Source organism: Simochromis diagramma, unplaced genomic scaffold (genome assembly GCF_900408965.1).
Source record: "Simochromis diagramma unplaced genomic scaffold, fSimDia1.1 OVJJ01000618.1, whole genome shotgun sequence".
Classification (NCBI taxonomy): Eukaryota; Metazoa; Chordata; class Actinopteri; order Cichliformes; family Cichlidae; genus Simochromis; species Simochromis diagramma.
The window spans coordinates 312785-324885 of NW_024387423.1; the positions used below are offsets into that span (position 1 = coordinate 312785).

The following is a 12101-nucleotide window of genomic DNA, read 5'->3' on the forward strand; positions in this document are numbered from 1 at the left end:
TCATATACTGCTGCATGTTACATCCTAAGGTTTTAAAAACTGAGCTTAAATAAATGATTAGCGGTAATAAAAGCTGAGGGAGGTCAACAGTGATCACTGACTGTTTTAGGAGCTTTTTGAGATTAAATAGAAGAAAATACATAACATTAAATATGTTAACAACACAAAAGCCATATTAAACGCAGACTACTTTAGGCCCGGAAGTAGGATTGGTCACGTCATCACTTAACAACGGATAAGAACGCAGCGCTCACCCCTAGCATTGGTCAACAGTTTTTTTTTTTTTATAACTTTATGGGCCTAGTCACTAATTTTGGGTAATACTGAATAAAACATTAAGTCCACTTTGTAAATTTTAGTCATTCTAAGTGGCAGAAAGGAGGATTATCACAGTCAATAATTTCCTCTAACTGAACTGCGCATTTTAATTTAATCCTGTTGTAGATGATATTTCAGGGCTTCTGACCATCAGCGCTACATACTCTTTAATAAAAATTTGAATATGTGTGGCGCTCAGAGCATGAATCATATTGAATTTTAGTACTCTCACTCTCATTGTTACTCTCACATGTGCTCCAACACTGCCACCAGGCTAACATTTGTACATAATAAATAAGAAAATCTAATTTGGACGTTGAGTCAGTCTCCATACACTTCCATGTTAAAACGCCTCACAACACTGGAAACAATACTTAGTCTTTGATAACTCATCTGCCTAGATGATAAATACAGTTAGAGGTGTGGCTGCTGTGACTGACAGGTGTTTGGGACACGGGTAGGCGGAGCTAGGCCTCTTCTTCGCCTGTGGTTGTGCATATCGGAGCAATTTTAATGGATTATTTGATTAATATTATGGGTTATTTTGTGTGTGAGAGACATGTTCGTGCTTCACTTTTACTTTAACTTTCATCAGTCTGTTACTCAGCACTAATTAGCTGACATGAGAACCTGTGCTCCTCACTTTAAAAATGCAGCTTTCTAATACCAGATAGCTTAGCACTCCACCCTTTCCTGTAGTCGGGTCACTTGAGGATGCGATGTCACGTGGCTGTGTCCATCTTTTATTTGGTTTGTATGAAATGTGTCAGGACATTATTCAGTTTTATTCATAAAGCGTGAAATCACAGCAGTAACCTCAATGTGCTTCATAAAATAAACTCTTCAACCTTTCCCAACTCTTTTACAGGAAGTGATAGTGTTACAAGTTGACTGCAAAATAAATTTTCAAAAATGTCAGTTTTAAAAACTACCGATTTATTTATTTATTTATTTATTTATTTTGAGGACCACCACAGAGAGCTCAGAAATTAGATTCAGTAAAAAACAAACAAACAAAAAACGCTGATCCGTGTTAAAGTTCCCTACAGGGGGAGTGGGGCAGATGTGGGTGTGACAGCTGACAGTGCTACTCTGTGACGTGGAACACCGGGTGCAGCACGCTTACAACACCACACGCTCTTCTCTTTTCTTACTGTTCACAATAGATGATCACGGTTCCCGGCCCGAGCCTGGAACACTGCCGCTTCATACACAGATTTGGGTGAGTGTTGTGCTGGCCCGAACGACACACGCACGCACGCACACACACACACACACACACACACACACAAGTACGGAAGGAGTAGCAGTCAGCATGTCAGGGCTTTCTTTAACGCACAGGCTCCTCCCTTTCTGGGTACAGCAGTCTCAGCTGTTTCTGTCTGTACTCTGGGTCTGTCTCTCCTTACAGGTCATACATGAGCTGATCTGCAGCAGACCCACAGTACAGATTCCACCACGTATGATTAGTTGATTTTACTGCAGGGAGGTCCGTGTTCAGACTAAGGAGGGGTAGCTTTGACACACCTTGTGTAAACCTGTGCAATGAACATTGTGACTTTATCTGTCATTTCTTTACCTGTTTTGGGCCAAGATGTCATTTCACACACTACATTAGTCATGTAAAGACATTTTGAATTTGTTGTACAGCACAGCAGGGACTCTAGGAGTCTGTGAATAGGATGAGACAGGGAACCCAAGAAAACAAGAACAGACTTTGTTATTGTATTCAGACTTGCCTTAAGAAAGAAAAATAGCAAAGTACTTCTACTGCGAGTCCCTAAAGAAAAATTGTCATCATGTACAATGGCATACATGATGTTAATGGCAAATTTTATTTCATCTATATTACTAGATAGGTTTTTTTTCTATAATATTACAAGAGAATGTGGGTGTGTATAGCTGTCTGCGTCTATAAGCTAACTTTGTGACAGACTGGCGACCTGTCCAAGGTGTACCCTGCCTCTCGCCCTATGACAGCTGTGATAGGCTCCAGCTCCCAGAATTGTAGAAATACAGAAACTTCTGATGATTAGGCCTAGCACGAGCTCAGCTTGCCCTGTCGGCCTTGCAGTACACTGAAATTGAAGATGATAGTGACAAACAGGCCTTTCTAGCAGATAGCAGTGTTTCCGTTTATTGGCAATACCAATAATTACTGTTGGTTGTTCAAAGCAAAGCTTGTTCTACAGCAGTCTGTGCTGTATTTCACACTTGGGACTCAAGGAAATAAGGACGTTTCTGTTATGCAGGTTTCCTGGGAGGAGGGACGATGCTGCATGAGTCGTCAGTAGACAGCAGTGGCTCCAGGTTCGCTCCTCTGGTGGTGCTGGAGCTGGCCTCAGACACCAAGGAGGAGGCCATTGCTTGGTTGCTGAACAGGATAAGAGACCGGCAACAGAATGGAGGTGTGGAAGATCGTCTGCGCCCCTCGAATCATCTTCCCTTGTTTGACGTGGTATTATTCATCCTGTAATTTCTTCCAGGTGCTGAGCTGCTGGTGGAGCAGTTGGGACCTGGAATCGGGGTGGAAGAAAAGGAAAACCCCAACATGTTTTTGGTGGGGGCCTCCATGCAGAGGCTGCTCTGTGGTGCAGAAGATCTGGGGCTCTTTAAGGAGTGTACTGACGGGTCCATGAGAGCCTTCACTTTTGCCAGCAAACACAACTTCAAAGATTTTAAAGGCAAGTCTACTGTTTAGTTTGTGAAAATGTATGCTTTAGACTAGCATCTTATTGTTATTGTTAACTTGCAGCCAGGCTTTCTTTGTGTTAGCTGGTTTTCAGAAACCTTAAACAGTCAGTCAGAGGTAACTCGTATCACTACCATATTTGTCAGCCTCCTTGTTAAGTCAGCTCTGTGCAGAATTGCATAAATAAGGAGAATTTAATGCATCATTTGATTCTTCTTCAACACAAATCAATCTGATCACTGCCCCTGAGTCTCATCACCGCTCACATACTCTGTCTGAAATAAGTGGCGTCACTGTAACAGCCTGTGAAAACATGCCTTTGTGGTGAATGGCACTGTGTTTCTGTTCCATCTCTTCAGGGGATGGAGACGGCTTCCTCAGTATGGCTGAGTGTCAGTATGTTATCAAGCATGAGCTGGACACGCTGCGAGCCAAAGAGGAGACTAATGTTCCAGGATACAGTCATGCCAAGCTCTACCCTGGGAAATCTATCAGTGAGTCTGTGTTCATGTCTCAATCTGTTTCAAATGAGCTTTGCAGTGATCAGTTTGCTGATGTTGTGTATTTCACTCACAGGAAGACAAAAGAAAATGGTCTCATCTAGTTCCTTCTTGCATGCATACATATTCTTTGTTGCTTATCCAGCTGAAGGTGGGCAGGGTGCATGCTGGACAGATTGCCGGTACTTCATAGCACTGCTGAATTTAACAGCTGAAATTCCAGGAAACTGTACTAAATTAGGATGTGCAGACATCCCAGAATAAAACTGGGAAACTGATCAACCTCAGAAGTAAAACCACACACAGGTGATGTGAGTAAAACATGGCAGTGTATTATCATACAGGGTTTTGAAGCTGTGGCCAATTTTATGCTTGTCCTCTTCCCCTAAACTGTTTTTCATTCTGTCGCTTACAGATAAACATTTTGATAATTGATCAGTCATTTCATTTGTATAGGAATACAGGTCCAGCTTCTCATCTTAGAGACTTGACTGTTTTCATTTTGGTCTGTTTGATGCACAAAGAGAACACATTGTGTAAATCGTGGTTTAGTCGGGGCTAAATGATTTATCACTCCTCAACCTTAGTTAAATATACACTCAGCATTTAATCATAAAACTATCAGAAAGACATTTGTTAGAACCTGTTTATAACAACATTAGCCACAGCAGAGTATGTTTTTATTAGCTGATACACAGATTAGATAATTTCACTCCTATTTTTTTTCTCAGTTTCAGCTTGTGACAGATTTGACTGTTTGAGCCTCTCCTGCGGTTCATCCACACTTGCTTGCGGTTTGATTTAGAGATTCCTGTAGTAGTAACGGTAGCAGATTGTAGACTGAACACAGACTGTGTCCTCCTTCCACCCCGCTATCTCTGCAACCCCCTCCCTTCGTCTGTCTTCAGTATGGAAACAATAAATATGCAAATGCAGTGAAATAGTCCCAAAGTGAGATAAGGAACCAATGAACTTGCAGTGAAGATAGGGTGCCTCTATTCAACGCCTGTGTTTGACAAATCGTGTTAAAATAGAATGTAATTATTTTTTGACAAATGATGCACTCAAAAAATGGCAGATGAAATGATAGCGCTTTCATGTGCTCATATTTAGCTGCTGCATATTGGACAATAGTAATTATTGCTATAGTCATTATTGTATTGTGTGGAATGGGCCGGCTCCCAGCTATTGTTAGCCTGCCCTTGTTTTACAAAATGAAATGCATGTTTATTTAGTTGGGAAAGTGAGTTCAGAAAAACTCAAGAGAAGGATGGGAATGCAGCCAGAAGGTTTTCATGTGGAATATCTTCCAAATAATTCACAAGTTTGAGTAAAAACTTCCTGTTTTATCATCACTGTACATGACTAGAGTGGGGGGTGAGATAGAAAGTAACATGCTCTTTTTTGTTGTTTTCTTTACTTGCATCTTAGTTCGCAGACTGCTCTCCAAAGGGATCTTAATCCAGATGTTTCCTCTGCATGAAAACGAAGAACTCAAGAGGCTTTCTTTTTCCTGGTATAAAAAAGTGAAGGTGTCGCTTCAGCCTCTGGGTAAGTGCATCTTGTGCCATTATTTTTCATGGTCACTCTTGAATACATTGTGTGATTAAAACGAACAGTCCACGTTATGGAGTATGCACACTTGCAAAAGAGGTCTCTGTACATCTGCATTTCTAATATGTCCCCAGACTGTAATTGGAGCGATGCACTGTCAGTGCTCCTGATCACTACTGACTCTTTCATCTCTATCCCCAGACGACATCAGACACTACTATGGTGAGGGCCAGGCTCTCTACTTTGGCTTCCTGGAGTACTTCACCTTTGCGCTGGTGCCTATGGCCCTCATTGGGGTGCCTTACTATCTGTTTGACTGGGAGGACTATGACAAATATGTGGTCTTTGCTGTCTTCAACTTGATCTGGTGCACTGTTATCTTGGAGGTAAGGTGATCTATTAATCTGTGATGGCTGCAGAATATAGTTTGGTGTGTGGAGGCACAAAGCTCACCATCCTAAAAATATGATACACATAGAAATTGGGCAGTGATGAGTAAATATGCTCCAAAGCCTGCAGGTGGATGCTGGGGTGGTGGAGGGGTTAAAACGGGAGCGGTAGAAGTGAATCTTCAGCTCTTTGATGTAAAGGGATTGAATCTTTTCAAGCACTTCAGAAGTTTAACTGTGATGTGTGGTTTAACTTTTCATTCTTTTATATACTAAACAAGAGAGAAAATTCACCCTTTAATTGTAAAGGAAAATATTACCCTCTGCTGCTTGCAATGTAGTCTTAACTCCAAAAGTGTTTATTATAATCGTAACAGAATTTTAAAATGCTTCAGCTGACTTGCTGAACCTTTGTGCCCACCAGTTATGGAAGCGACGCAGTGCCTCACTAGCCTACTACTGGGGCACACTGTGCAGAAAAAAGGCCTTTGAAGAACCTCGGCCTGGATTTCACGGCGTGCTTGGTCACAACCCTGTGACGGGACGTGCAGAGCCTATCTACCCCACCTCCAAGAGGCACCTGCGTGTCTACCTTGTGTCTCTGCCCTTCGTCCTGCTTTGCCTCTACCTGTCCCTCTACATCATGATGATCTACTTCCAGATGGAGGGGTGGGCTCTGTCCATCTATGATGAGAACCCCACATTCTGGACACACATTCTGCTATTCATCCCTAGTATCATCTATGCTGTGGTCATAGAGGCGATGAATCTCATCTACAGATATGCTGCCGAGTTCCTCACTGAATGGGGTAAGTCCACTTTTTCATTATTGTGCATTCACACCAAACCATGTTTCTTGCATTAATACAAGCTCTGGCTAGAGGGCTTGATTGTTGATGATATTACAAGAGAATCCAGAGCTGATGAGTTTTCACAATGCAGCGTGAAGCTAGGGTTTTCCTGTAATTCAAATGTTTTAATTCAACAGTCTCTTGATTTGCCTTTATTTAAGTGTGCACCATTTTGTCTCATTGGGTAGACTTAAGGCCAAATAATTTTTTATTATACGCTCAAGACCCTACAATAATCGTGTGTGTGTGTGTGTGTGTGTGTGTGTGTGTGTGTGTGTGTGTGTGTGTGTGTGTGTGTGTGTGTGTTTCTATCTTAGGTATTATCATGCAGATGAATGAAAAAACAGTTATGTATTTAAGAGCACAGCTCATGAGATCACGGTGAAAACTATCCGCACTGTTCATATTGCTGAAATTAGAACGATTTCATTTGAGTGTAATAAAAACTTTAAAAACATATATTTCCTTAATAAAGTTGATGAATGTAAATGAATTGACCAGAACAAAAGCAAACAGCACCTTCAAACTATGAAACCAATTCAAAACATCAAAATTAAAAATGGACTGCTGTTCAGACTTTCCATGCTTTGATGTCCATCCGAGGTCTGATTACTTTCAGGACAGGGTCCAAAGTTAACATCATTATCCATCTGTTCTCTTTGTTCTTCAGCCATTTCACTTTGAACCCCACAGTGCAGGCTACGAAATTCTTGACACAGAAGCCACAGCATGTTCAAGACACCAAAAGCTAAAGTGTTGTAAGACGTTTTGTTGCCGGTCATCCAGGTCCAGGTCATCTCTGAGGTCACTGAGCCAATTTAGAATTAGATAGCTTGGTAACCGACACTTTTGTTCCTCCTCCGCGCAGCAACTGTCACCATATTGAGCACAAAAATAAGATGTGCTTCCCCCCCCCCAGCGTTCAACCTCAGCGCAATTGGCAGTAAAATGCATGTTGCATTAGTAAATCAGTTTGTGTACCTGATTTAATTAAATAAATGAAAAGCTAATGATGAATGATCGATAAAAGTACAGACTTTAATTGTGTATTTCAAATGGTTTAGCGAAGAAACTGCATTAAATCTTTTGGAATGATAACTATTTTATATGTAGTTATGACAAGTAAGGGAGATCAAAAGGTTTAGAGTTTTATCCATTGTATCATTCAATCACTGTTCACAGGAACTTTTTATTTGTGACAGCAACACAATACAGTACAGCTCTCAGTAAATGGAAGTGAAGCCATCAATAGGATAAACCAACCAAACACATATTGTAAGATAAAACCCTACACTGTTAGAGAGAACCTCAGCAATCATGTGATCCCCTGTGAGCACAAACTTAGATCGTTGGGATAATGTTGTAGTATGAGGTCTGATGAGGTATGATGGGCCCTGATTCAATTCAACATTCTCACAGAATTTGGAGATAAATAATAACACAAACACACCATGAAAGTAACTTAGATGCTTCTTAAGGCAAATAAAAGGAATGTTTTTAAAGGGCTGACCCCAGGAAAAGTCAGGCTTTGGTCAGGTCCTGGAGTTCCAGATTTTTGGCAGTCATTGACTGGTTTTCATCCAGTGAGCTTCTGCTGTGAACATTGCGATGAGTTATTGCTGACATGTTTTCCGTGTGTTTAGAAAATCACAGGCTAGAGTCTTCATATCAAAATCACCTGGTGCTCAAAGTCTTGGTGGTGAGTGAAATGAGTTATCCACAGTTTTCTGCCAACTGTACCCTTTATTGATGAGAGTGCAGCCTTTCTTATCACCACCTCACTTCTCATAACTGCCCTAACTCTTTTTTTCTTTAGTTCAACTTCTTCAACTGTTTCGCGTCGCTCTTCTACATTGCCTTTGTCATGCAGGACATGGAGCTTCTCAGACAGGTAGGTCTGCCTCCTTCGTTCCTTCTTTGATTCTACTTCCCATCGTTCTGCTCCTCTAGTTTTTACAGTTCCTTTCTTTTGTTTCTCTCATCTCCCTCTACCCTGGTTTCTGTTGATATTTCTTTGTGTCTGCGCTCTTTCCAGAGTTTGGCGACCTTGTTGATCACCAGTCAGATCTTGAATCAGTTCATGGAGGCCTTCCTGCCCTACTGGCTGCAGAGGAGACGCAACAAAAAGATGATTCGCAAAATCCAGAAGAGAAGACTGTACGAGGAGAAAGAGCTTCCGCTGGTAGAGCAGGTCCGGCTCGAGGCCGACATGAGCACATACTTGGTCAGTACATGTGATCTTTAATCAGAAATCAAATGACGTCTTCTGCGACGTTCTTTAATTTGTGTCTGTCTGTGCTCTCATTCCTGCTCAGGGAACATTTGATGACTACCTGGAGCTCTTCCTGCTGTTTGGTTATGTCAGTCTGTTCTCCTGTGTCTTTCCTCTGGCTGCTGTCCTTGTGGTGTTAAACAACATCACTGAGGTTTACTCTGACGCCTTCAAGATGTGTCGAGTGTTCAAACGACCCTTTGCCGACCCAGCTGCAAACATTGGAGTCTGGCAGGTATTTTCATTTAGTTTTGAATGCAGTTGCTGATGTTTATGAGAAAAGAATGATTTTTGGTAGTTTTTTATTTAACAAATATTGCTGTACAACCATAAACTACTAAAGGACACAGATATCCTCCACATCCTTACTGCTATATTGGACGTCCTTCAGAAATGATATTGGGGTACTCTGAACATTAAAGCTTTCTGTGGACAAGTCATTGTATTTTTTAACATGCTGTCCTAATCTAAACAGAGCTACTCCATTAAAAATGACATATCACTGACTCTGTGCTGTGCCCAGCATCCAGGTATGGTTTCCATTCGTGGAAACGAATAACTGTCGCTGTCTTTCTACCTCTGTGTGCAGCTCGCCTTTGAAGCCATGAGTGTGATAGCTGTTGTGACCAACTGTGCACTGATTGGCATGTCTCCACAAGTCAGATACTACTTCCCCGAGTCAGAGACACAGCTCATACTGTGTACAGTGGCTGCTGAGGTAATTTACGTACACACGCGCGCGCACCGCGCGCGCGTGCGCACACACACACACGTAATGTGTGACCTCAGACTGGTAAACAAAGGTCAGATTTATGTAGTATTTTGGAGTAACTTTGTGATGTTATGAAACAAAGCTTGGCTAGTCTTATATAAGAAATTTCAAAAGTGACACAACTGAAACTTGGTTTGGCAGAAAGTAAATGGTATATTTATAATAGCAGAAATAACACAGCAGCAGAAATGACTCCATTGATGATGGCACAAGCATCTCACAGAGCCATGCCGCTGTGTATGTTTTGCCGGGAGTGGAACAAACACATCTAAATGGAATGCTAGGAAGCAATTTGTTATACCTCCGTTGTGATATAATATAGTATATAATACGAGTATAATACGCCTGTTTTGAAAAAACTGTATTCTCCATTCTGATAGGTTATAATTATATGTAGTTAGTTAGATATAGTGATAACTGTGCAGTCATTCTTTTTGCATGGTTATAGAGGCAATTTTGCCATTCACTTTCATTTAAGGATCAGTGAATTTACCAAGGAGGACAACACAAAAATTGGACTTGTAGCATTATTCCTGTATTTTTTATTTTCTATAGATCTCATAATCATTTTTGGATACAGTAGTGTTTAATAGCGTTCTTGTTAACACCGCCCTGTTCTGTAGTTGTGCCAGATGCAGATTTTTGTTCACTAGATGGAGCCACAGCCCAAAGCAAGGGCTGAGGGTGACGGGCAGAGTGGAGAGTGTGTGTGTGTGTCCGCACATAAATGAAATTTGCACTGTGCGTATTCAGCCTATAATTGTTTGAGCTTGTGTGTGTGTGTGTGTGTGTGTGTGTGTGTGTGTGTGTGTGTGTTAATTTGAGCATTCACGCTGCAGATTCCTCTTCTCCTGATTCTACCTCTATTAACATAACGTCAGCCCGCTCCCCTTTTCTATGTGCCCTGTTCAAACAGTGCAGCCTAACACACCTCCTGCCTCCGGAGGGGGGGGCTCAAAATAACAGCACAAACAGGTGAGGATGTAGTGAATGGGAGGTGCTGCAGTATGGAGATTTTTTTTTAAGGACATTCATAAAGAAAACAGTTGTACGTTTGTGCTGCTTTAACAACCTCCTGAGGGACGATTGTTTTAACTGTCTGGTTGCTGCCTGAGACTGTAAATGCTCTTTGAAATACTGTAGCTCACTGTACAACATCTCTCTGCTGATGCCAAGGCAGAAACTAGGTCACATCGATCGTCTGCATGTTTGATTGAACGTGTGGTCGGCACACACAGCTGAAAACTCTGCAGTTCACAGAGAAGTTGTTCTTTGTGGGTGATATTTCTCCTGCAGCAGCTGCCAGGATAAGCCTGGGTTTGTTTAAACCTTTCTTTTTGCTGGGAGTTCTCTATTAGTGTGAGATGGATTGAATCGTTTTAGCCTTGCTTTGTCTCATGGGCTGCAGAATCTGCCTCCTAGATGTGTCTTTTGTCCAAAGAGTCACCATTTGGAAAAGATGATCGGTCAGAGTTTATGCATCTGCTACGGTCTGCTGTTGAAATTGAAAGTGAGAGAAATGGGATGGTATGTGTCTCTTCCACAGTGTATGGTGATAAATAGGAAATCCAAATAGAATCAAGTGAATTGAATCATCAAACCCCTCTGGAGCCCTTTGTGAGGGAGCTGTGGTGTTAACAGATTCCGCTTTGAGAACCATGGGTCTGATGACAACATGCTACATTATACATGATCTGATGACACAGCTCACTGATTTCTTTTGTTGTTAACTTTACTTACTGACGGGGTGTAACAGCTCTGTGTTTGGATTAATTTCCAAGTGCGGATGTTACTGATGAGAATAGGTCGTTTTGCAGGTAACTGCTCATGCACCATCAATGGCATGCAGAGACTTTTACAGATGGGTGAGACGAGTGGGTGAACCAACTGCATTCCAGTTCCTCATCATCTCTGACAACAGTGTGGCAGTACACATACACAAACGGCCAAAAAAAGATTGAGCATCTTAAAAAGCTGAATATTGTGAAGTTTGTCAAAGAGGTCAACTTTCATGCTCATTGAAGGTAAAGTAAATGGGTCAATGGTCTGTACTGGTCTGGGGTGCTGTATCACCTACAGTGACAGACGTCATGAGGAAATATGAAAAATACAGACCCTGCAATATTAGAGAACGAACCCAAATGATTGCCTAATCCCCTGCAAACTAGCACTTGTCAACAGAGGGGAGGAAAACTCCCTTTTAACAGGAAGAAGCCCCCATCAGAGCCATGCTCAGGGAGGCTGAACATGCCATTTGCCCTTTCCACAGTTCAGGGATGAGGGTAAAAGAGGAGGATAGAAAGAATGCTAGAGAAGGGTTTCGTGGGAAATCCCACCTTTCAAGTATTCAGAGAAATATCTCTCAAGTGCCACCTGCTGTGCCTCTGGCTGAATTGCAGACAATTTAATTGAAATTAATAGCAAGTGGAATGACTGTCCTACATCGACTCCTGCTACTCTCCTCTCAGTTCCAGCCTTTGTCAGCATGACATAAACGCTCCCAGAAAAAATGACAGAGATTTAACAGCTGATAGTCAAGCTAGCTTCCAAAGACAATTACCAAGTGCAGCCAGAGGGGGGCAGTAAATTTCAGGATAGATGTAATCGGGCAATATGAGATCTGTTTTGGTCCGAAATGCTGGTCTGAGCTGTAAGGACAGAGATTGTTTTCACTTTAGTATCATTTTAATTGATGTCTGTTTTTATATTTGCTTGTATAAGACATGCTATTTTCTTGTTGGGAAGCCAAAATC

General features: G+C 41.7%; 1 protein-coding gene across 5 annotated transcripts in view; it reads left to right on the plus strand.

The window, feature by feature from the left end:
- Positions 1 to 12101, plus strand: part of ano10a (anoctamin 10a) — a 37546-nt gene that overhangs the window by 6673 nt on the left and 18772 nt on the right. For 3 of the 5 annotated variants that reach the window (XM_040013289.1, XM_040013287.1, XM_040013291.1), the window contains exons 2-13: positions 1485 to 1540; positions 2571 to 2726; positions 2805 to 3002; positions 3370 to 3504; positions 4942 to 5061; positions 5266 to 5450; positions 5878 to 6262; positions 7948 to 8003; positions 8121 to 8195; positions 8340 to 8528; positions 8620 to 8811; positions 9166 to 9294. In XM_040013289.1, coding sequence (XP_039869223.1) covers positions 2591 to 2726; positions 2805 to 3002; positions 3370 to 3504; positions 4942 to 5061; positions 5266 to 5450; positions 5878 to 6262; positions 7948 to 8003; positions 8121 to 8195; positions 8340 to 8528; positions 8620 to 8811; positions 9166 to 9294 — 1800 coding nt within the window. In that variant the 5' untranslated portion in view covers positions 1485 to 1540; positions 2571 to 2590. Of the gene's footprint in view, positions 1 to 137; positions 1541 to 2570; positions 2727 to 2804; positions 3003 to 3369; positions 3505 to 4941; positions 5062 to 5265; positions 5451 to 5877; positions 6263 to 7947; positions 8004 to 8120; positions 8196 to 8339; positions 8529 to 8619; positions 8812 to 9165; positions 9295 to 12101 lie in introns of those variants that run through there. The other 2 variants (XM_040013288.1, XM_040013290.1) reach the window with 2 other exon arrangements.